Below are 25,555 nucleotides of genomic sequence, written 5' to 3'. Positions count from 1 at the left end.
TTCGAGTCGGGTGAACAATAGGTTGGGTTTCCACGGGTTAATACGGGGTTAGGGCAATTCTAGCTCGGGTTCGATTCAAGTTAATAATTTGCGGGTTAGAATCAGGTCGGGTCATTTTCGGGTTTGAGTCAGGTTCGGTTCAAGTCAATAATTTGCGGGTTATAATCAGGTCGGGTCATTCTCGGGTTCAAGCCAGGTCATTCTCAGGTTCAAGTCGGGTTCGGTTCAAGTCAATAATTTGCAGATAATAATCAGGTTAGGTCATTTCCAAGCCGGGTTATGTTCAAGTCAATAATTTGCAGGTTACAATCAAGTCGGGTCATTTCCAAATCAGGTCATATTTGTTTTTAACTAACTATAAATTAAATAGATAATTATCATTTTATCAAGATAATTATTTCCTTTGACTATAATATATATGACAATATACTAGGGAACTAAAGTATATAATTTAGGAAGATAATTATCTCCTTTGACCATACATGAGGATGATGCTCCTTTCTTTTGCTGGCGTAGACTGACTTGGTCTCCCTAGACAAAATGCTTTGATCAACAATAATAAGGTGGTCTAAATGCATTTAAGGTGATTTGAAATTGTGTCAGGAATAATTTGGGTTGAATTTAGGTCGGGTCAATAACAAGTCGTGTCAATTTCGAGTCGAGTTAGTAACAGATCGGGTTGAATTTTTGGGTCGGGTAAGGAAAAGGTCTGGTAAAATTCGGATTAGGTCAATAACAAGTCGGGTTTAATTTGGGTCAGGTCAATAAAAAGTCAGATTGATTACAGGTCGGGTTTGTAACAGGTTGGGTTAAATTCGGGTCAGGTTAGGAACGGGGATCGGGTTGAATTCAAGTTAGGTTATTAACAAGTCGGGTTAAATCGGGTTTTGATGGGTTAAAACAGGTTTGGGTAAATTTCAGTTCAAGTCGGGTTCGGTGCAGGTTAATTAAATTGGCCGTTGTAAACCGATAAATTGGCCGTTTAAAGGCAAATTGGGTGGTTCCACCTACCCAATTGGACTCCCGGAGGGTATTAGGGGTCATGATAAACACTTCGGTAAATTTTTATTCCGGGCGAAAAAAAAGTAAAAAATTTCCAAAATTAAAGGCTAATGTCCACACTTTTTTTAGAAATTTTGGAGGTTTTGGGGCCCGGTGTCGCAAAATCTTGATATTTTAAGGAATACATATGGGGGGTCATAAAATGCTGTTTGGAACTATATATGATCATTATATGTTGTTATAAATGTTCGTGGTAGAATGGTAGGCTTGAGTTAATGAAATCGGTGCAAGTTGTAAACTGGTAAATTGGTCGTTTAAAAGCAAATTGGATGGTTCCACCCACCCAATTAATTCTCAGAGGGTATTTGGGATCATGGTTAACATTTAGGAAATTTTTATTTATGGGCGAAAAAAAGACAAAAAATTCCAAAATTGAAGGTTTTATCCACGCTTTTTGAGAAATTTTGGAGATTTCGTGGCTCGGCGTCGAAAAATCTCGATAATTAAAGGGATACATCTCGGGGTAATATAATGCCATTTGTAATCATATATAATCATTATATGTTGTCATAAATGTTCGTGGTAGGCTTAAGTTAATGCAATTGGTGCACGTTGTAAGCCGGTAAATTGGTCATTTAAAGCCGGGTTTAATTTGGGTCGGGTTGAATTCAAGTTAGGTTATTAAAAATATTTGTCATTGTTATGGGGGTAGCTTTGTTCTTTTGCAAGTAGTTTTTTGGACTAGCATGTTGTTATTAGGATAAATAGTATTGGAAGTTATATGAAAGTTATTTTTTAGGGAGGGATGGAAGAAGTCACTTGGAGGCTAAAAAAAAGGAAAAAAACAGTGCATGATAATAGAGAGTTGGAGTTTTGAAGTGTTTTGGTTAAATGACTCTTAAATTATAAAATAGATTTGATTCCTTTTTATGTGGAGTCATGCTCATAGAGAGCAAAGTAGTCACTCACTTTAATACTTTACCGCTAATCTGATTTACATCTTGATAACTGTTGAGTTCATGAGAAAAAACCCACATGTGAGTGGTGTATCGTCCAACATTGGTTAAGTTTATAAGTGAAAATTTGTATTGGGATGTGTATCAAACATTAAAGAAATAAAAAAAAATTATGTCCACTTTATAAGGCTAACGGGCTACTCCCCTTATTGCCATATAGTTTTGAGGTGAAACTTCCTTGGCCGTGTAAAGTGGACAGTTATTATGGGTGTGCCCTAGACCCGTTTATCAATAAACAATATTTCCTTCTCTAATAGTTCTTCTAAATTTAATTTCATATTTTAAGAGATGGAGAGATTGAATATCAATTGCGTTGACGAATGTGTATATAGCTAGTGGTGTGTTGTACATGGGTTTGGCTTATCATCTAAAGAAGTAATCATCCGACAAAGGCAAATTTAAAATCATGCATGCATGTAACTCGCTACATTATTCTAATCAACAAATCTCCTCTCCCTTTCACCAATTATCATTAATCCAAAATTTGCAATTTGTAGGAAGCTAAGAGCTGTCCATCTTCTACATTTTTTTTTATTTAGTTGTTAAAGGATACGTTCAACTTCAATTTTGATTTTCTGGTTAGGTGTATGGGTCCCTAAATCCATAATTTAAACAATTAATTGACCAGTTTTTCTCATCTCTTTCCTCTAATATACACTATAAGTAACCCTAAGCTATATTATTCAAACATGTACATTGCTCAAAATCGATCATCGTGATAAGCATGAAATCGATTTTGTTGCTTATTTCTCTCTTCCTTGGTTATGGTGATGTTGAACTCCATGCCTCCCTTCATTCCGATGATCCTTATAGAACCGCTTACCATTTCCAACCTCTTAAGAATTGGATTAATGGTACGTTTTAATTCATCAATATATATTTTTTTTTAACCTGAAATGTTAATATATATAGTTCGTATTGTGATCATTATATGCCTTTTTAATAAGTGTGTGATGCTAATTGCTAATTAAGTTGATTAAGTTAATGAGACAAATGCTTTGTTAATATGATACAGAGTACAAGTTTATTATGCAGTTAATTCCTAATTATTATTGTATTGACTTTAACATGTGACCAACTATACACATACTGGCTTGGGCTAGATTAACTCAATCACCTATCTCGCATGTAATTTATTAACTCATCATCTTAAATAAATCTAATCCCCCATCATTTACTCGTAATATTGGGTTGAATTTAACACATTCCTAGTTATTTAGACTCTATTTCGAGTCTCATCTCTATGTTGTTGGGTAAGCTACCCTTGCTTCTTTGCATCGTATGAATATGCATGGTCGCATGGACGTCAATCGTTTATCACAGTGAATTTGTGATGTATATTACTAAGTTACCTTATTTATTTTTTGCCAATATTTGTGAATCTTCTTGTTTGTTATTACTCTTGAATCTTGATCTAACGCAACTTTTCACCTTTGGTTATGTGATGGTGGATGGCGCTAATTGTATATTCAAGATCCCAATGGTTAGTGTTTCTTTCTCAAATATTTCCCAAGCTAAAGTCAACTCTAACATATGCCCAATTTACTTATACAAGTATTACTATTTTTAATTAATTTAGTTGAAGTATATAGTACGTTAATTAGTATATTTTTGGTATTGCATCCATAGAATGATTGAAAGAATGATGAGACGTGTATAATTAAATGAAAATTAAAGAATAATTTGGGTTAATGCAACAAATAAATACTCAGCTTTATTGAGTTCAATCAGTTCATCCATCTTTTTTCTTTTTTTTAAATACTACGAAGCTATACACGAAGTCTTGAAAATTTGTCATAGTTTCAAAAATAGCTTAGTTACGAAATATTTATAACTTTATACTAAAGGCAAACTTTGAGATGACACACGGCCATCTTCTAATTTAAAATTTTTCCGCCTAAATGTTATTTATTTTATTATTTTTATCATCTTTGCCAAATGTTAACTTTTATATGTATTTGACATCAAACTTCTTCCATATATATTCTACCAATATATATATTTTCATATCTTTCTTACCATTTTTATTGGGTAGTAATTTTCTATATGACTTTTTTTTAGGAAATTTTCTATAAGACTTAAATTATTTTATTTTATTTTATTTTATTTTATTTTTTAAATAAAGTTGTAAGAATCTATACTTTTGTAAATATAATACAAATATGCAATCCTAATAATTACTCAAATTATATATTTATACATAACTATGTATTTTTTTTGCTTAATATTATAGGAATATTAGATAAAAAAAAATACCCATCGAATATAATCATAACAATAGTACTAAAAAAAACAAAAATTAAATTCTCAACCATTCACTAAAAATGAAACTAGTAATTAGTTAAATTACTCATATGCCTATCAAAGTGTGGGACTAAAAGTCGCATGAGTAATTGAGTATTAACCTTGATTTTATTGTTATAATGTATTGTATATAATGAAGTTATTTTTTCTGTAGTAATAACTAAACGTTGTAATTCGTAATAAATTTTTGTAAAACCGCACGGAATTTGTACTAGTACTATAATAAAGCTCAAGTTTTAATTTTCTTATATGTCCTTACAGCCTTACTTAAAAAAAATATTAATAAAATATAATGAAAAATAAATAAATAAATAAATCTTGTTCCTTAATTTTTCATTTCTTATCAGCTAGCTCTAGGGTTGTTGTCCAAAACCAAAATGGACTGGATCGAGTTAGGCCAAACCAAAGACCAAAAAATCAAAAATACAAAATTTAGACCTATATGATTGGACCTACTAGTTATGCAAGGATCAAAACCATGATAATTTCTCCAACATATTGATGAGATAATTAATCATTTAAAAATATTTATACAAATATAATTTGATCCAATATACTAATTTTAAACAAACTTGGATCATACCATATCCAAAAACCTTAAAATTATCACAAACTCTTAATAACACCCGGTTTACACTAAATTAGTGTAAATCGGGCTGGGCTAGGCTGGGCAACTTCATCACCGAGAAAAATGATTTTGAGGAGAAAGAAAATGATTTAACAGCGAGATGGTCATCAATGGAGAGATGATCGAGGATTATGAAGAGGAGTTCTTCGTTGAGGAGGTCGAAGGGGTTGTTGTTGTTCTCATGCTTCATCGATTTCGCCATTGAAGGATTGAAGGAGAGAGAAAATGGAGGAAAGTAGAGGGAGAAGTACTATTGTTGCTAATTGTAGAAGAAAAATGGTTGAATTTTGAGGAAAGTGAATACTCCTATGATGGAGGATAATTGTATTGAATTGTATTGTTGGGAAGAAGGTGGTAAGGGCAGATTATAATTGATTTCACCATTAAAGGAGAGAGAAAATGGAGGAAAATAATTGCTAATTGTAGAAGAAAAGGATAACTTTTTGATTTTGATACTCTGTTTTTGTGGAAAAGAAAGGTCACTTTTGTGAAAAAAAAAAGGTCACTTTTGTGTAAAAAAAGGTAACTTTTGTGAAAATATAGGTCACTTTTATATAAAAAAAAAAGGGGTTACTTTTGTAAAAAAAAAAGTCACTTTTGTGAAAAAAATGGTCACTTTTGTGAAAATATGGGTCACTTTTATAAGAAAAAAGGGTTACTTTTCGTAAAATGTTCGATGTACAATAAAATTATTGTAAATCGGGTGCATGCAAAAGGTTTTGTAAAATTATATATCTACTCGTAGATAAAAGTAAAACCATTTATCAAGTAAAGACTAGATATCTAGATTTGTATGGGACTAAAGAATATATATAGTTTAAAATCATTTACTAGTATATTTTTTCCCATATAACTTAAACCTTTTTTTTTTTTTTTTTTTTTTACAGGACCAATGATATACAAAGGAATTTATCATCTATTTTACCAATACAACCCTGATGGTGTGGTATGGGCTCCACCAGTATGGGCCCACTCAACATCGACCGATCTAGTGAACTGGACTCCACAACCTATAGCCATTGAACCCCAAATGGAAGCCAACATCAATGGAAGTTGGTCAGGGTCAGCCACAATACTCCCAGGAAATAGACCTGCAATGCTTTTCACTGGGCTTAACTCTAAATATGAACAAGTTCAAGACTTGGCCTTCCCTAAAGATTTATCAGACCCATATCTCAAAGAATGGGCTTTGGTAGCCCAAAACCCCGTAATGTTCCCTTCACCTGAAAATAATATTAATGCCAGCTCATTTAGGGACCCAACAACGGCTTGGATACTATCGGATGGAATATGGAGAGTGCTTGTTGGAAGCAAGACTGGGACAACCGGAACCTCCTTACTATTTAAAAGTAAGGATTTTGTTAATTGGGTTCAAACTAAAAGCCCACTCTATTCTTATAAACTTAGTGGTATGTGGGAATGTCCTGATTTTTTCCCAGTTTATATAAATGGTAAAAAAACTGGTGTCGATACTTCTATAATTGGTCATCATGTCAAGCACGTACTTAAAAATAGTTTAGATGATACTAAGCATGATATATATACGATTGGAACTTATAAGCCTAAGAAGGATGCTTATGTTCCCGATGTTGGTTTTATGAACGATTCGAGTTTAAGGTATGATTATGGTAAATATTACGCGTCTAAGACATTTTTTGATGACACAACTGAGAGGAGGATTTTACTCGGGTGGGCAAATGAGTCCTCAAGTGTGGCAGATGACATGAAAAAAGGATGGTCCGGCATTCATGTAAGTTTATTTTGGTTTCTTCTTTTTGTTCTCTATATAGTATGATTACGTAAAATAATTCAATTTAAGTATTAATGTAGACAATTCCTAGAAGAATTTGGCTAGATAAACAAGGGAAGCAGTTGATCCAATGGCCAATTTCCGAAATTGAAGCTTTGAGAGGAAAACCAACCCGTAAACCTGCCCAAGTGATTAAAGGAGGAGCACTCGTAGAAATTTCTGGTGTTACTGCTGCTCAAGTAATTATATACTCCGTACTTCATATACTATGTATTATTATTCGCATTCAATTGAATAGTAAAATAAATAGCTTGCTAATTTCTTAGTGACCAGGCCATTTATAACATATTTGGTTGATTTTTGTGTGTTCATATTTGTAGGCAGACGTAGAAATATCATTTGGAATTCATGAGTTGAAGAATATTGAGAAATTTGATGCAAGTTGGACCGACCCACAATTGCTTTGTAGTCAAAAAGGGGCCTCGGTTAGTGGTGGGCTTGGCCCATTCGGATTACTGACTTTGGCTTCAAAGGGCCTGGAAGAGTATACTGCTGTCTTTTTCAGAATTTTCAAAGCCCATGACAATAAATTTGTGGTCCTTATGTGTAGTGATCAAAGCAGGTGATTATCCACTAATTAAATTTATTGGTTAACTTTATATGCATTGATGTTATATTTAGGGTTTAATCACTATAATTGGTTCAAGATTAATTATTATTTGTTTATTTATTGTAATTTTGTAGGTCTTCTTTGAATCCAACTCCAGATAAAACAACTTATGGAACTTTTATGGATGTAGATCCTATCCACGAAGGATTGTCCTTGAGAATTTTGGTAAAGCTAGCGTATTTTGCTTTTATCTATGATGGTCTAATTGTTACATTCGTGCCTTTAAGGTAATTTTTTTTGTTGTTGGTGACAGATTGATCACTCTGTAGTAGAAAGCTTTGGAGGAAACGGAAAGAATGTTATTACATCGAGGGTGTATCCAACTTTGGCTATACATCACGCTGCCTATTTGTATGCCTTCAATTATGGGTCGGAAAGTGTTAGAATAACTTCCTTGACTGCTTGGTCTATGAAGAAAGCTAACATTATTGCTTAGCATTTTCAATTACCCAAATACTCGAATAATGTTCTTTTGATCATTCAAGCTAAGATACGTACATGTGTGACTGTGTGAGTGACTTGCAAATGGAGAAGTTGAAATAGAAATACTCTTGCTAACCATTGGAGCACAACATATAAACGATTCATCTTATATTTTAATCATTTCATTCCAAATATTTGAGATTTTATTGGATTTGTTTCATAGATTATTTTCACAATATATATTTAATTGTTACATACTATTTATTATAAAATATAGATAATAAGTCAAAACCGTTCTAAATGCAATTCAATAAGAATATCTTTGAATTCTTCTCTAGTATTCTCCCCAACTTGTAAGGAAATTTATATGAAAGGTAAAATATTCTAGTTGAACCGTCCCTCAATCCCCTTCATTCCTTCTGAGATTAGTAATTACTAATTAGTAATCTGTACAATGTACAAAGCCATTAGAAAGCATCATATTCATATATGTAGTTAGCCTAACATATTATCTAGGAGAATAATATATACTCCGTATCTAGGAGATAGAATAGTTGACTGAATATTTACTCACATAATGTTAGCTAACTGAGGAAAATATTCCAACTTCCTAATGTACAAAAATTCATATACGTAGTATATACAAAAGAAATATGTAAAACAAGTACTATAACAAACGATTATATTCTGTCATATGACATATAATTTGTATTTAAACCTTACGCAATTGGCTAAAGAATAAAATATTATAAAGATAATTGGTGTTTAACGAATCACAAAAACTTATCCATTAATAATTCTCCCATATTTTATCAAATTTTAATTGATTATCATTTTGGTCGTCACTTTTCCATTGACAAATGTTCCACAAAAGAAACTATTTATTAAAATGCTAATGTAACAAGTAACAACTATTGGCAAACGTCAAGGAATGGAGTTTTCATTTTTATTGGATTTGCATGTACTGTATATAATTGATCATGCACTAACTATAGATCGAGCCGCCACTCCATCCTTCTCTCTTCCTTAACTCTCTAAGGTTCACAAAAATTTGTATAACGTGGCTATTTTGCCAAACCTTTATCTCTTATCTCTTATGATCATATGAATTATTATACAATAATTATTTTTACGATGACTATAATTAATCGATATAACTATTTGTTAAAATAGGGTATAAAAGCAACTATATATATGAAAGTTGGCGTGAAAAATGGTCAAAAGATAGATATACAATGATTGGAGCATTGTTAAATGAATTTTATTTTTTAAAGTTTATTTTTATCGATTATGTATCTGTTATGAAGTAGATTATTATTTGAATTACTTTTAATTTGTACATGTGGTGACGGCGAATTAGATGGATATACTAGCCCATATTGCCTAATCCAAAAATATTATTTGAACGATGGGTGGTGGTGGATTTAATTAATTGATCTACTAACTTGTTATAATATTTAATTATTTACTATATGTCGTATTGCGATCGTATTCGTATACACTAGCTTGCCAAAAAGCCCAATATATATGTTCTAGCTTGTCAAATTCCAACCATGTAATTAATTACAACTCTTGTGTATTATTTTAAAACAAGTTGATCACAAGGATCAACTACATGCACTAGCTTGTTAAATTGTACAATCAAATTAAACCAGTTGATTTTCCATTCAATTCCATACTTCACGTACCCTCCAAATTAAAAGAAGGGCGATACCATACATGCACACGCATGCAATAATGTATTTTGACTTTGACCTTATATTATTGGAAGTAGTATTTATACAAGTAAGTATGGTGTTTCAAAAATGATAAATCCCAACAATTAATTAATTAATTAAATATGAGTCATCATCTCTTTTCCCCTATATATACCCTAGCAAATTAATACAATTTTGCAACCCTAAACCATAATTATTCATATCCTAAATTTCCTACACATATGGCTTTGTTTTACTCAACAAAGCTAGTGTATTCTCTTCTTCTTGCTTCTCTAACTCTCGGCTATGGTGTAATCGAGCTCCAAGCCTCCCGCCATGTACAAAATGTTGCAACTTATAATCAATCTCTTTTATCTGACGATCAACCATACCGAACTGCCTACCATTTTCAACCCCTTAAGAATTGGATGAATGGTACGTTTTACTACAACTATATTATGCTTTGCATATTATACGTACTTTGGTATATTATGAAGCTAATTTTGTGAAAATTTGTTCTTCTCTTTGGTTACGTGATGATGAAATGTGCTAATCCATGCAATTTGGAAATGATGTAGATCCGTGTGGTTAGTTTTCCTTACCCTTTAAGAGTATATAATTACTGTTGAATTGTCCTAAATTCATCACTAGCAACTTAGCAAGCAGTTGATAATAACAACTTATATCACAATATTCACATGGAAACTACGAGTATTTGATAAGTGACATAATAAATTTAAAAATTTCTTTCAGGACCGATGATATACAGAGGAATTTATCACCTATTTTACCAATACAACCCAATTGGTGATGGATCACCCGATGGTCCTCGTGTATGGGGCCACTCAACATCATTGGATATGGTCAATTGGACTCCACAACCCCTAACCTTGCAACCACAAATGGTATCGAATATGAATGGGAGTTACACTGGGTCGATCACTATACTTCAGGGATATAAACCAGCCATTCTCTTTACCGGAATCACCCCTAAAAATGAACAAGTCCAAGATTTAGCCTTACCCAAAGATTTATCCGACCCATTTCTTAAAGAATGGGTTTTGGTGCCTCAAAATCCATTAATGTATCCTACCCTAGAAAATAATATAAATGCCACTTCATTTAGGGACCCGACAACTGCTTGGATGTTGCCAGATGGAAACTGGAGAGTGGTTATTGGGAGTAAAATAGACCGTCTTGGTTTAGCTTTATTATTTAAAAGTAGGGATTTTATTAATTGGATACAAGTCGACCACCCTTTATATTCATATGATCAAACCGGTATGTGGGAATGTCCTGATTTTTTTCCTGTTTATAGAAGTGGGTTACCTATTGGTGTTGATACTTCGGCTATTGGTCCTATTGTTAAACATGTGCTTAAGATTAGTTTAGATGATACTAAGCATGATGTATACACAATTGGTACGTATGATACTATGAAAGATGCATATATTCCTGACGTGGGTTTTGAAAACGATTCGAGTTTAAGGTATGATTATGGTAAATATTACGCTGCAAAAACATTTTATGATAGTTCTAAGATGCTGAGGATACTGCTTAGTTGGGTTAACGAGTCATCGAGCTTGGAAGATGACATTAAAAAGGGATGGTCTGGAATTCATGTAAGATTATTTTGCCTTCTAGATAAAATATGATATTAAAAAAATGGTGTTATAAATGTGTTTAATTAATTTTCCAATTATAATGCAGGCTCTTCCTAGAAGAGTTTGGCTTGACACATCAAAAAAGCAATTGATTCAATGGCCAATTTCAGAAATTGAACTCTTGCGAGTTAACCCTGTCATATTACCCACCCAAGCGCTTAAAGGAGGATCAACCATAGAAATTCCGGGGATTACTGCTGCACAAGTAAAAATTTTACATTTGCGCATCTATAAATATTTGTGTAATTTTATTCTCTTCGTCTGATGTCTATTGCAGTAATTTTATTTTTATTGATTAAAACTAATTTTTATAATGACAACTTATTTTAATAATTAGTAATTTTTCTAATGACAACTTATTTTAATAATTAGTCCTCCTTTACAATCTATTAGTAGTATAATTAATTTACGTTCATATTATTGTGGTAAATGTGTAATTGGACTAATGTTTAAGGACATTTACAGGCAGATGTAGAATTATTGTTTCGAATTAGAGACGTATCAATCGTTGAGAGGTTTGATGCAAGTTGGACCAACCCACAATTACTTTGCAGCCAAAAGGGGGCCTCAGTAAGTGGTGGGCTTGGCCCATTTGGGCTACTCACTTTGGCTTCCAAGGGCCTCCAAGAGTATACTGCTGTTTTCTTCAGGATTTTTAAAGATTATGACAATAATAGATTTGTTGTTCTAATGTGCAGTGACCAAAGCAGGTAATTTGTGGATTTAATCATAATTTTTTTAAGGAAGTTTTTTATTCAAAGTTGATTATGTAGGAATAAAGTCATGGATGTAAATAATTCGTTTTCATTTTTAATTAACACATACTCGTATTTCTTATTATAAATTTGCAGATCTTCTTTAAATCCAACACCAGATAAAACAACATATGGAACTTTTGTGAATGTCGATCCCACTTTTGGTGGGTTATATTTAAGGACTTTGGTAAGAAAGCTTTACAAATTTGCATAATAACATTACCAATTAGTCATTCCGTGCTTAACAGGATTCCGTGTTTGTGGCAGATTGATCACTGTCAAGAATGTGTATTCTCGTGTTTGTATTGATTGTTAATGTGGTATATATACACAACCTAAGCAAGGGCCTTAAACTAAGCCCATAACTAAATACAATAAATTATATACGGGCTCAACACCCCCCCTCAAGTTGGAGCATGCAAATCACAAATGCCCAACTTGCCAAGTAAATACAAAAATTGGTTCTTGCTTAATGCTTTTGTGAAGATGTCCGCTAGTTGATCAGTCGTCTTCACATAAGAAGGTCTAATAACCCCCTCCTGAATGGCATCACGAACATAATGACAATCAACCTCAATGTGCTTAGTGCGCTCATGAAAGACCGGATTCTGCGCAATATACAACGCAGATTGACTATCACAAAATAAACTCATCGCCTGCGGATGCGAAACTCCTAAGCTGTCAAGAAGAGCCTTCAACCATTTCAACTCATCGGTGGCCTTAGACATTGTACGGTACTCGGATTCTGCAGAAGATTTAGCAACAGTATCCTGCTTCTTAGTCTTCCAAGAAATAGGAGAATTTCCAAGAAACACCAAATAACCTGTAATCGATCGTCTCGTAAGAGGGCAACTAGCCCAATCCGCGTCACACCAACCTGTCAACTGTAAATCACAATCTGTGCGCAATAAAATTCCCTGACCAGGACTACCCTTCAAGTAGCGTACCGTTCGAAGAGCGGCCTCCCAATGATCACGACGGGGCTGGTGCATAAATTGGGACAGAATATGAACTGTGTATGCTAAATCAGGTCTAGTGAAAGACAAATAGATCAAACGTCCAACAAGACGCCGATACATCTCGGGGTCATCAATAAAAGGTGCCTCTGATTTTGCCAGAGTATGATTTTGCTCAATCGGAGTACCCGCCGGACGTGCCCCTAATAAACCAGACTCTGTAATAATATCAAGAGTATATTTCCGTTGGCACAAAAATATGCCTTCCGGACTACGAGCAACCTCAATACCCAGAAAATATTTCAACACCCCCAAATCTTTCATATGAAAACAATCACTCAGATATGCCTTAAAAGCAGAAATCGCAGAAGTAGAGTTGCCAGAAATCAATAAATCATCGACATACACCAGAACACTAAGATGGACATTCCCTTGATTCAGAGTAAATAGAGAATAATCAGAGTACGACTGTTTGAAGCCATACCTTGTGAGTGATCCGGCTAGTTTGGCAAACCAACAACGGGGTGCCTGTCGAAGACCATAGAGCGACTTTTGAAGACGAAATACCATTCCTGGTTTGCTACCATGGAACCCGGGAGGTGGCTTCATGTATACCTCCTCATCAAGGTCACCGTGGAGAAATGCATTGTGGACATCCATTTGATGCAATTCCCAATTCTTCGCAGCAGCTACAGCTAAGAAAGTCCGAACTGTGACCATTTTAGCCACGGGAGCGAACGTCTCATTATAGTCAATGCCTTCAACCTGATGATTACCAAATATGACCAGACGAGCTTTTAATCGTTCAACAGTGCCATCAGAATGATACTTGATTTTATAAACCCATCTGCACCCTAAGGCCTTTTTCCCTGGAGGTAACGGTTCCATTACCCAAGTCTGATTGTCTTCCAATGCTGCAATTTCTTTTTGCATTGCCTCTCTCCACCCTGCATCTTTCATAGCCTCTTTGAAATTACGGGGTTCAGTGCCTGCAAGTACAGCTGCAAGAAATATACGATGTCGTGCGGAAAAATGATCACAATTCACATAGTGTGCTATAGGATAAGGAGTACCTGAGGAGCTTGGAGTAGGTGAACTAGGAGTACTCGTTGCTTGTACAGTATGTGCCACATAATCTTTATGCCAACCCGGTGGACGTCGCACACGACCCCCACGATCAATGTCAAGTGAAGAAGAGCCACCCCCGCTGCTAGCAGCCCCTGCCCCCTGCCCAAGGCCGCTGCCAGCAGCTTCTGCTTGCTGCACAAAGCTGCTGCCGTGGCCAGCAGCTGCTGTCTGCTGCTCAAGACTGCTGCCACGGCCAGCAGCTTCTGCTTGGTGCTGAAGGCTGCTGCTAGCAGCGTCTGGATGCTGCCCAAGACTGCTGCCAGCAGCAGCGTTGCTGTCCAGACCAGCAGAGCCAGCCACAGCCTGGCTGCTGCCAGTGCCACCTGCCACAGGTGGGTTGTGGACTGTACTGCTAGCAGCAGCAGTCCCTGTCCTGACCTCGGCAGTGGTCTGATATTCTCTGTCACGGCTTACTTCACTCACCTCTAAAACCGCTTCCAAGTCATCCAAAAAATCAAGATCGACTCCCACACCATCCGCATTCGAATTTTCTTTGACAAAATTAGTTTCGGAGCCAGCATTCAAGGTTTTGTCACAAGCGAAAGGAAATTCGTTCTCAAAGAACTTCACATCACGTGACACAAAAATCTCACCCGTTTCAAGGTCGTATAATTTCCAACCCTTCTTACCATGAGGATATCCTAAAAACACACACCGCCGACTTCTAGGAGCAAACTTATCCCCCTTGGATTTTTGATTATGTGCAAAGCAAAGGGAGCCAAAAACACGTAACTCATCAAAACTAGGTTCTTTGTCAAATAGAATCTCATATGGTGTTTTGTTTTGTAGCAAACGAGAAGGAGTACGATTAATCAAATAAACCGCCCCAAGAATGCACTCCCCCCAAAAACCAATAGGCAAATTCCCTTGAAACATTAATGCACGTCCCACATTCAAAATATGTTGATGTTTGCGTTCAACACGTCCATTTTGTTGGGGTGTCCCAACACAAGATGTTTGAAATAAAATGCCATGTTCCGTAAAGTACGGAACCATACAATTGAACTCAGTGCCATTGTCACTTCTCACCAATTTCACAGACACACCAAATTGACGATCAATCATAGCAAAGAAAGAACAAAATGCGGAATAAACCTCGGTTTTATTATTTAATAAATAAACCCAAACACCTCTAGAATAATCATCAACCAAAGTCAAAAAATAATGTGCACCACAAGTAGAGGGAGTTTTATACGGTCCCCATAAATCACAATGAATTAATTCAAAGATACGAGTAGCTTTGCTATCACTATTTGGAAAACTATCCCTATGTTGTTTGGCTTGAGGACACACACCACAAGCTTTAGTCAAAAATTTATTTGCAGAACTACTACTAAGAGGTGGAAGCAACTTAACCACTCTATCCGACGGATGCCCAAGTCTTCTATGCCACAACTCAAATTCTGACACCGCAGGAGCTTGAACCGCACATACTGTAGGAATACGCCGAAAAAAGTAGAGTCCGTCCCTCCGTTCACCGGCTCCAATCAGGCTCCCCGAACGTTGGTCCTGTATAGCACACAAAGAATCAGTGAATCGTACAAAACAATTTGATTGATCAATCAATTTAGACACCGATATTAAATTGCATTGTAAATTGGGAACAAATAAGACATGCTCCAATGTTATAGTGTCTGCCAAAAGAACTCGACCCTCCTTCAAGGCCATAGCTTGTTCCCCATTCGGAAGTCCCACAGGTGAAGGAGAAATCAAACGAACATCCACCAAGCAATGTTCATTTCCGGTAACATGATGCGATGCCCCCGTATCAATAATCCAAGAAGACAAACACTCACCTTGCATACGGTCTTGTTGAAGAGAAGCCATATTAAGTAAAACCCGAATGTCCTCGGGTTTGAGATCTTGTAGGGAAAGATTATCCCCACTGCCAGAGGCTGCCCCTGTCGAAGCAACAACCCCTGTCACAGCATTGGCACGAGCAGACCCCTTCCCGGAAGCCGTGTTAGAAGAAGTAGCAGCAGGAGGTGTGGAAGAAGAACGAGCAGACCCCTTCCCACGCTTGAGTTCATGCCACCAGTCAGGATACCCATGAAGAACAAAGCAGCCCTCCACATCGTGCCCTGTTTTCTTGCAATGCGAGCAAAATAGCTTGGATTTATCTCGACGATCGGGTCCCTTCGAACGCCCAGCAGAGACAGCAAAAGCATGAGCATCTCTTGCTGCCTCGGTTTGTGCTCTGCCTTGAGCTATGCCCCGTGATTCTTCTTCTTGAAGCAGTGCTTGATAAGCACGAGTCAAGTCAATGGGTGGCTGCTGCGATAACAAATTGGTTCGCACAGCCGCATACTTCGAGTCATCCAAGCCAATTAGAAATTGATGCAGCACTTCCTCCTCCCTGTCTTTTGCGAATTTGCCCGCAACATTGCAAGTACAAAGCCCACATTCACAGCCATGTAAGGGTTTGAGTCTCGTGAGATCATCAAACAAGCACATCAAAGTAGTGTAATAGTCCTCAACCGACATACTACCAGTTTGTCGACAATCAGTAATTTTCGACCGTAGTTGTTGCAACCTTGGTCCATTAGAAACACAAAACCGTTGCTCCAAGTAAGTCCACAAGAGTTTTGCTTCTTCAAAATAAGGCAGTGATGCCGCTAATTTAGGTTCCATAGACCTCAAAATCCACGAGACGATCATTGAATTAACCGTCTCCCAGTCCAAGAGCTTCTTCTTTTCTGGGGGTTTCGTGATTGTACCATCAACGAATCCAAATTTTCGACGAGATCGGAGAGACAACGTGATTGCCCTCGACCAAGCCAAGTAGTTGTCGCCTTTCAAAATCACGTGAGTGATGAGGTTTCCCGGTTGATCTCCAGCACCGAGATAGAAAGGAGATGAAGGATCAAGCTTCCCGTCTTCCATGGTTGATGCGTGAGCAAGAGAAGAAAGAAAGCAAGGGTTTTAATTTTAGGTTAGGCCTGATACCATGTCAAGAATGTGTATTCTCGTGTTTGTATTGATTGTTAATGTGGTATATATACACAACCTAAGCAAGGGCCTTAAACTAAGCCCATAACTAAATACAATAAATTATATACGGGCTCAACAATCACTCTATTGTGGAGAGCTTTGCGAGCAAAGGGAAAAATGTGATAACGGCAAGAGTTTATCCCACATTGGCAATATATGATAAGGCTCATTTGTATGCCTTCAACTATGGCAATGGCAGCGTTGATATCACTTGGTTGACTGCTTGGTCTATGAGAAAAGCTAATATTGCTTAATTAGAACAACTTGCAAATCAAACCACTGCGCTCTTCTCGATCCTCAACATAAATTACTATCTTACTCTTATTGTGTACGTTTACCTTAAAAAACAATTGTTTATATTATACTATAGTAATATACTCAATATGAGTTGTATTGAAACTTTGTAACAAATATACTTTGGGAAATGAGAATATATAGTTTGAAAAAAAAAGTTACTTCACATATTGCTTATTATTTGCTTCTATGTTACAATAGGAGATTAATTGGATTGAAATTTCTTGTAAAACCACATGCTCTTCAATTCATTAATGTTCAAAACATAACTCAAACAAAAATTAAACAAAATCAAGAAGTAAATTTAATTATGTTCAAAACACAACAACATTATCCAATAATGGAGTTAGCTATAGTCGTCGAATCATGATCCTCTCCCTTCGTTCTCATTGAAATTGCTAACCGCGTACTCTTAGATAGATGTTACATCATATATAGTTGATTAGATTAGTTGTGACTTTGTCCTAGAAGTCTAGAACACGGTAATATATAACACGCGATGTGGACTCGATCTTTAGTTTCATAACTCACTAATTCTTCATCCCAACTGTACAATTTTAATTGCTGAATTTTTTCAAAATGATGAATTGGTCACCCCTCACCAATGCACCATCTTATGAGCTTGACGTCCACTTTATCATAAATTTCTGGCCCAAATTCATTTCTATTCATAATGATTGACTTTATGCACGCTAAGTCAACCTTCAAGAATTGAAGATTGAACGTCCTCTTTGTTTCTATTAATAGCCAATAATAAACTAACAATATTGCTAGTTAAAGTTTGTTGTCTTAACTCACTAAGCTTACACGATAAGAGTACATCAATGATCTTGTGGCTTATTTCTCTCCTCCTTGGCTATGGCGTGTTCGAGCTTCAAGCTATCTCTCCGCCTAATAATAATCAACCTTATCGAACTGGATTTCATTTTCAGCCCCTTAAGAATTACATGAATGGTACGTACATTATACAATTGCACACTAGTATCCGTATTTAAATTTATATGTATATTTTTTGGATGAATTAAGAAATAATACTTCATATCTAATTATCTATATGCTATATATGGTGCAATGTGTTCTAATGGACGGACATTGGAAAATGCAAGCAGATCCTAATGGTTAGTTGTATTTTATTTCATGTTCATTTGTTATTTATACTTTTCAAGTCAAGGTACGTAATAAGTCCTATATGATTTATTATCTCTTATAGGACTAATGTATTACAAAGGACTGTATCACTTGTTTTATCAATACAACCCCGTCGGCAATGGCTCATCCAACGGACCCCGTGTGTGGGGCCACTCAACATCGACCAATCTCATTGACTGGACCCCACAACCCATAGCTCTCCAACCTTCATCTAGTGGAGAGAGTATGTATTCAGGATCAACCACTATTCGCCCGGGAAATAAACCAGCTATTATTTTTACTCTTCACACACCAAATCTAGAAGTCCAAGAAATAGCCGTGCCTAAAAACTTTTCAGACCCATACCTTAAGGAGTGGGTTTTAATACCCCAAAACCCAGTTATCATTCCTACCCAAGAAATTGACCCATTAAATTTTAGGGACCCAACAACGGCTTGGATACTGCCAGATAGCACATGGAGAGTGATTGTTGGTAGCGTAAGCAATAATCAAGGAATGGCCTTATTATATAAGAGTAACGATTTTATTCAATGGGTTAAGGTTAACCACTCTTTGTATTCGGAACAAAATAGTGGGATGTGGGAATGTCCTGATTTTTTCCCTGTTTATAAGAACGACAATCGAAACGAGTTCAATACAAATGATGGAGCTAAGTATGTGCTAAAAGCGAGCTTAGCAGCTAATCAGCATGATGTTTATAGTATAGGAACATACGATCTTAAAAATGACCAATTTGTTCCCGATCAAGGGTTTGTTAATGACTCGAGTTTAAGGTATGATTATGGAAAATTTTATGCTTCAAAAACATTTTATGATGCTGCTAAGAAGAGAAGAATTTTATTTGCTTGGATTATGGAATGCATCTCGGATGCAGATAGTGTTACTAATGGATGGGCCGGGATTCAGGTTAGCTCATTGAATTTTTTTTCTCCTAACATACATATTACATATTTTTCAACAATATTATAATGCAATAAACGTTACTTTTTACATTATACTTCGAAGTACTCCCAGTTAATCAGTTTGATAAACAAAATTTGTTTATCAAATGACAAAATAGTAAATAAAACAACATATATGTCCAATCATCATGACATTTTTCGTAAATAAATCAACAACAGTGGAACCCTAATTTAATACAAAATTGTTGATTTATTTACAATTTTGTCATTTGATAAACAGATTTTGTTCATTAAATTGATTAACTGGTATTTTTTGTACTTTTTTTTTATGTAAGAAAAAAAATGTCATTTGCTGTGTTATATTATGCCTAAGAATAAAACAATATTTGTGTAGGGGATTCCAAGAAGCATTTGGCTTGACAAATCTGGGAAACAATTGATACAATGGCCAGTTTCCGAACTCGAAATGCTAAGAGAAAAACCAGTAAGCTTACGAGACAAAGTAATCAGTGGAGGATCAATTATAGAAGTTTCTAACATCACTGCTGCACAGGTAAAAGTAAAGTAGGAGTACAGTGTTATTGGTTAATTAATAGTTAGTACACATTCTCGATGAATAAGATCGAGTTCGCTAATCAGTATTTTTCATGTATAATATGCAGGCAGATGTAGAGGTATTAATTAACTTCAGTGACTTGAAAAATGCTGATTAGCGAACTCGATAATATGCCCCAACCTCGAATTCGGATTTTTGAAGGACGCGACCCCCAACCCACGGAGGGAGCACAACCGAGTGGTCCCCTTACTCTATTACCTTCCTAAAGTCTGGTAATAGATCGGGTTTAATAGCACCATTAGCTCCACTTACTACGCGCTCGGAAGCCTAGCAAGCCTTCGCTGACTCATACCAAGATTGAATATCGTAAGTGACTGTTGAACACCGCTGAGAACACATAATCTCGAGGATTCTCAGTTCTGACTCGGAATGACAAGACGGCGGTTGTGTAGCCGATGATTTACCGACCCTTTCAGAACCAACTCACGAATCAACTAAAAGCCCCTCCGAGAACCGCTATCTATTGCAAAGCGGGGGCTTTAGCTTAGGGATTGGGGTAATTCGAAGGCTACCCCTTGTTCCTTAATAGATCCGCCAGTGCCATCACGGATTTTTATGATCGATTAGTAGTCGCATATGTTTCCAACTTACACAGCTACGCAAGTAAAGTAGTGTGTACTCTGTGGTATATTTTTGTGTGATCGATTAGTAGCCGCATATGTTTCCAACTTACACAGCTACACAAGTAAAGCAGTGTGTACTCTGTGGTATATTGTTACTTAGATTGATACCTACTTTAATATCAAAGGACCCTAAATAATTACATTCTACCAAATACAATAGGAATTCCCCTAGGGCTTCCTATTTTATTTATTTATTTTTTTTATTACCTTTTAAAAAATAATTACATTCATTCTACCAAAACTGACACAATTTAATTTTTTATTCCTATCTTTTCTCTCCTTACATCCACTCCACTTCCCTCTAATTATTAAGTTGACCCAGCATGAAAGTCGTTCATAAATACATTTTTTTTTTCCTTTTAGAATAGTACAAATTGGAGTATACATAAAGCAACCCAAGAACGCAACACCTTAATTTCCATCTAATCTAAGTCAATTTCTCTTAATCATTATTTCTCATTAATGGCTATTCCGATTAACAACAATGACAACAAACAGTTGACCAACTTAGCAGAAGATAATCAAGCGGATTATAATGTTGATGCTCAGTTTAATCACGATGATCCATTTAGGACTGCTTTTCACTTTCAACCAACACGATATTGGATGAACGGTATGTATTATTATTTCTCTTATTATTAGCATAATTATTCTATTTAATGAGCTATCTAATTTGTGTTAATTAATTACATGTTAATGCCCTTAATGGATGTGATTGGGTTGTTCGTTGCTGAAATTGGTGCTGAATGTTGGATTGGTTTTTGGGTTGACTTTGTGTAGATCCAAATGGTTAGTTTTTACTTTACCTCTCTAGCTTCATCTCTTTTTGTTTTATATTAGTGATAGATTATAAAACACATTTCTGGGCCTCAACCATCAGCTTAAGCTTTTAGTTGAGATGGTCCATTAACTTTGTATTTGAGTCATTTACGGATTAAGTCATTTATACACAGTATTTTTTTATTATTTTTTTCAATTATTATAAATCGTTATAATATGCATGTTTTAGCTTACTCTTTTGTTTACATGTTATAGGACCCATGATTTACAAAGGAATATATCACTTCTTTTACCAATATAATGCTGAAGGTACATTTTGGAAACCAGAATTAGTTTGGGGACACTCTACATCTACTGATCTAATCAACTGGACAACACAACCAAATGCCCTTATTCCATCTGAGCCATACGATATCCGGGGATGTTGGTCGGGTTCCGTTACCATACTCCCCGGAGATAAACCGGCCATCCTATACACCGGTATCGACAGTCAACATTACCAAGTTCAAAACCTAGCCTTACCTAAAGATTTGTCTGACCCTTACCTTAAGGAGTGGGTTAAGGTACCTCAAAATCCAATAATAGTTGGCACACCCGACGTTGATCCCTTCAATCTTAGAGATCCAACCACTGCTTGGCTATTACCTGACGGTAAGTGGCGAACCATTATCGGTACGCAACAAGGGAGGAACGGATCAGCAGCTCTTTACACAAGTGAGGACTTTGTAACTTGGAGCATCGTCGATCATCCTTTACGTTCAGTTGTAGATTCCGGAATGTGGGAATGTCCTGATTTTTTCCCGGTTTATGTTGGAAAGTCAATAGGTGCTGATACATCTGTTATTGGTGAAGATGTTAAACATGTTCTTAAGATAAGTTTGGTTGACGGTCAAAAAGAACTCTACACTATTGGAAGGTACGACATTGTTAACGACGTCTATATACCAGACGAGGGATCTATTGAAAGTGTTTCGGGTTTGATGTGTGACTATGGTAGATTTTTTGCTGCAAAGACATTCTTTGATAGTATGAATAATCGAAGAATATTATTCGGGTGGGTTAATGAATACTCGACCAAAGACGATAACATTAAAAGGGAATGGGCTGGACTACAGGTACATATATTTCTACCTCCATATCATATTATTTGCAACGATTTAACATAAATGTCTAATTGTTGCAAATAATATGAAACGGAGGTAGTATATAATCACCTTACTAACCTTTTATTTGTCCTTCAATATTTAGCTTTTTTTTTTTCAACATATTGATTATATATATCTTGTTCTTGTACTCAAGGGAATCCCAAGAACAATTTTGCTCGATGAATCTGGCAAACAATTGGTGCAATGGCCAGTCGCGGAAGTCGAAACACTACGACATGGTCAAGTAGACTTACCTTCGCAAGTAATTAGAGGAGGAGGAGTCATTGAAATAACAGGAATCACTAGCTCTCAGGTTAATATATACATTTTCCTACAATTATGGTTTGATGCATCACAAATATTTTTAGTCTTTTCTTTGAAATAATTTATTTATTTCGGATATCTTTTGATCATTTTAATCTACGAAAAATTACTAATGGTTATCAATCCCTTGGTGATTATTGTTAAAGGCGGATGTGGAAGTTTCATTCAAAATACCAGAATTAAAGGATGCTGAAGAAATGGACCCAACATGGACCAACCCAGAGGCATTGTGCTACGAAAAGGGAGTATCTGAAGGGCGAATTGGGCCATTTGGGCTGCTAACACTTGCTTCTACTGGCTTAGAAGAATACACTGCAGTTTTCTTCAGAGTTTTCAAGGACCCAAATACCCCAAACAAATATGTGGTCTTAATGTGCAATGACAAAAGCAGGTTACCAACAAGTTTTTTAAGTGTTCTATTTTAATCACCATATTAATTAGCTGACATAAAATTTTGATCAATAATATTTTCACGTTAAAACGATTCAAACAAACATAAACATTGGTAAAAAAAAAAATGGTGTATGTCAATACTTTAATTTGTTTGTACTTAGTAAAAGTTTAGTTTCCTCACAAATAAATAAAAATAATATATATATATTTTTTTTTAAAAAAAAAAAAAAAAAAAGAAGAAAGAAACATAAAAGGTTAATTGAAAGATAGAAACATTAATAAACTTAATCAATTCTAAGCTTGTGTTTGCAAATTAGCATTAATCATTAATTTCTATATGTTTTGTAATTCTACCTTTGTTTTTCTGGTTGCAGGTCTTCTCTAAATCCAAATACTGAAAAACCCAGTTATGGAACGTTTATGGATGTGGATCCTACCAAAGATGAGCTATCCTTAAGGACTTTGGTAAGTTCAAATAAAGTTTTTATAAATAATAGTGTTAACATGTCACACCTTCCTTTTACAACTGGGTGCATCTAGAATTAGGTGCAATAAAGTTTGACTTTTTACTCATTTGGTGATTTTTGTTTTTTTAAAATCATTTTAATTTTAAAATGAGCAATAATTATCAAGTGAGCAATCAATTATTTTTTATGCATGTAATTCTAGGTGCACTCGCCTGGGATGGAAGATTGAATACATATTAACACAATTACAAAAATTTGTAAGAGTTTGCATTATTAATTATATTTATTAATATATTGTATGGGACAGATTGATCACTCCATAGTGGAGAGCTTTGGTGCTAAAGGGAAGAGTTGCATAACTGCAAGAGTTTATCCCACACTAGCAGTTAATGACAAAGCGAAGTTATATTTGTTCAACTATGGAACCGAAGATGTTTATATTACTAAATTGAGTGCTTGGAGTATGAGGAGGGCTGAAGTTAATCTTCCAATTGATAATTAATAACAAGGAAAGCTAATAAATGATTTGTGATTACTCATAATTTCGGATGACTTTTCAATGGCTACATAAAAAATGTAGCCACTGTAATTACTTTTAATCTTGATCGTTTAAATATTAATGATAAATCTTGTCCATTCATACATTTGACTTCTAAATTATAATTTTTAAAACTGCTTTATTTTGGGGGGAAAAAAACTCTTGATTGTCTCTGCCATTGATGATTTTCATATTCAACCATCAACCTAAATCTCCCGGTTTCAAATTAAAAAATAAAAAATAAAATAAAATAAAATCAACCTAAATCTCCATTAAATTACAATGGAAGAACAATAAACATGAATAAGGATTAATGTATAACTAAACAATTAATCAAAACTGCCAGCTAATAACCTTGAAAAAAGGAATACAATTTTATGCATCGGATAGTTTAATACGAAGTACAGTATATGGAAAATTGGATAGGATCAACTTTATTCTTGCACTTGATGGATTTCGCGTTAAGTGGATCGTTTGGTTCTTCATACTTTGCAGCAAACATTAATGGAAGCCAATGGAAGCTTTCGTAGTACTCCAGTTTTTTTTTTTTTTGTTTTTTTTCTTTTTTTTTAAATCAATGGCCTTTATTTACATAATGAAAATCAACGGTATAGATTTCTTTTGATACAGTGGCTACAATTTTATTGTAGCCATTGCAAAACTGTCCCATAATTTCTTTTATTTTATATTCAATTTGTTTGATAATTTGGAAGAATATGTGAATTCTATTTCCCTACAAGATAGTGGCCGATGCCATGCTATCTATTTATCCTTTTATTGTATTTTGTAAGAGAGTTATATGGTTTTACTTTACTTTAAAGTAAGGGTTTTACATGTAACTAAATTTATTTTCGATCTATTAATTTAAATATATTAATATTGGGTTATTTTAGTTCATTAATAAATTCTCTATGTAGTATTCTCTTTGTATGTTGGAATTGTATACAGGTTCTCTAAGTAGTACGTAAGTAGGTTTTAAGTGTTTTATGGTTGAATATAGCTTCTTGCCTTCTCATAAAACTTGACTTACAAATCTCTAAAATTACTTATTAGTTATTACTATATATATTCTTCAATTTACAAAAGGGCCGGTCAAATTTGTATCATGATCACTCCGTATATAATTTTGATGTGCAATTTATCAGATCATGTGGCTAATGAAGTCCGTGTTAACAATTTAGAAAATAAATTACTTTCAACAATATCCATAAAGCAATCAATTAAGGAAAAAATGATACAAAAGAAAAGAATATTATGGAGCACTTTAACTTCTAAGGCAAAAATAGATTGAGATATTCTAGTTCTTATTTTAAATTCGAAGTTCAACGGGGCTGGAGATT

General features: G+C 35.1%; 5 protein-coding genes across 5 annotated transcripts; 4 read left to right on the top strand and 1 right to left on the bottom strand.

The window, feature by feature from the left end:
• Positions 1 to 2,712: 2,712 nt before the first annotated feature.
• LOC145619023 (fructan 6-exohydrolase-like) lies at positions 2,713 to 8,015 on the top strand. Its single transcript, XM_081673626.1, has 7 exons — positions 2,713 to 2,872; positions 3,493 to 3,501; positions 5,838 to 6,700; positions 6,781 to 6,939; positions 7,081 to 7,322; positions 7,445 to 7,535; positions 7,624 to 8,015. Exons 1-7 carry the CDS (start codon positions 2,743 to 2,745, stop codon positions 7,804 to 7,806), a joined length of 1,677 nt encoding a protein of 558 aa, XP_081529752.1. The 5' UTR covers positions 2,713 to 2,742; the 3' UTR covers positions 7,807 to 8,015.
• Positions 8,016 to 9,681: 1,666 nt separating this feature from the next.
• On the top strand, positions 9,682 to 17,432 carry LOC145624428 (beta-fructofuranosidase, cell wall isozyme-like). Its single transcript, XM_081677459.1, has 7 exons — positions 9,682 to 9,925; positions 10,069 to 10,077; positions 10,244 to 11,112; positions 11,201 to 11,359; positions 11,620 to 11,864; positions 12,006 to 12,098; positions 17,061 to 17,432. The coding sequence occupies exons 1-7, from the start codon at positions 9,733 to 9,735 to the stop codon at positions 17,236 to 17,238; spliced, it is 1,746 nt and encodes a 581-aa protein (XP_081533585.1). The 5' UTR covers positions 9,682 to 9,732; the 3' UTR covers positions 17,239 to 17,432.
• LOC145624426 (uncharacterized) lies at positions 15,077 to 16,962 on the bottom strand. The gene is made up of 2 exons (XM_081677458.1): positions 15,790 to 16,962; positions 15,077 to 15,502 (listed from the first exon to the last, which is right to left on the bottom strand). Exons 1-2 carry the CDS (start codon positions 16,874 to 16,876, stop codon positions 15,468 to 15,470), a joined length of 1,122 nt encoding a protein of 373 aa, XP_081533584.1. The 5' UTR covers positions 16,877 to 16,962; the 3' UTR covers positions 15,077 to 15,467.
• A 670-nt stretch (positions 17,433 to 18,102) lies between the features above and the next one.
• Positions 18,103 to 20,598, top strand: LOC145619014 (beta-fructofuranosidase, insoluble isoenzyme CWINV1-like). The gene is made up of 5 exons (XM_081673619.1): positions 18,103 to 18,232; positions 18,388 to 18,396; positions 18,489 to 19,333; positions 19,724 to 19,882; positions 19,992 to 20,598. Exons 1-5 carry the CDS (start codon positions 18,103 to 18,105, stop codon positions 20,040 to 20,042), a joined length of 1,194 nt encoding a protein of 397 aa, XP_081529745.1. The 3' UTR covers positions 20,043 to 20,598.
• A 731-nt stretch (positions 20,599 to 21,329) lies between these two features.
• On the top strand, positions 21,330 to 24,179 carry LOC145625488 (fructan 6-exohydrolase-like). The gene is made up of 5 exons (XM_081678515.1): positions 21,330 to 22,463; positions 22,648 to 22,806; positions 22,964 to 23,208; positions 23,585 to 23,675; positions 23,985 to 24,179. The coding sequence occupies exons 1-5, from the start codon at positions 21,609 to 21,611 to the stop codon at positions 24,177 to 24,179; spliced, it is 1,545 nt and encodes a 514-aa protein (XP_081534641.1). The 5' UTR covers positions 21,330 to 21,608.
• Positions 24,180 to 25,555: the final 1,376 nt, after the last annotated feature.

This window comes from Chenopodium album, chromosome 3 (genome assembly GCF_948465745.1).
Source record: "Chenopodium album chromosome 3, dcCheAlbu1.1, whole genome shotgun sequence".
Classification (NCBI taxonomy): Eukaryota; Viridiplantae; Streptophyta; class Magnoliopsida; order Caryophyllales; family Amaranthaceae; genus Chenopodium; species Chenopodium album.
This window is presented reverse-complemented; position numbering and strand designations above follow the sequence as displayed.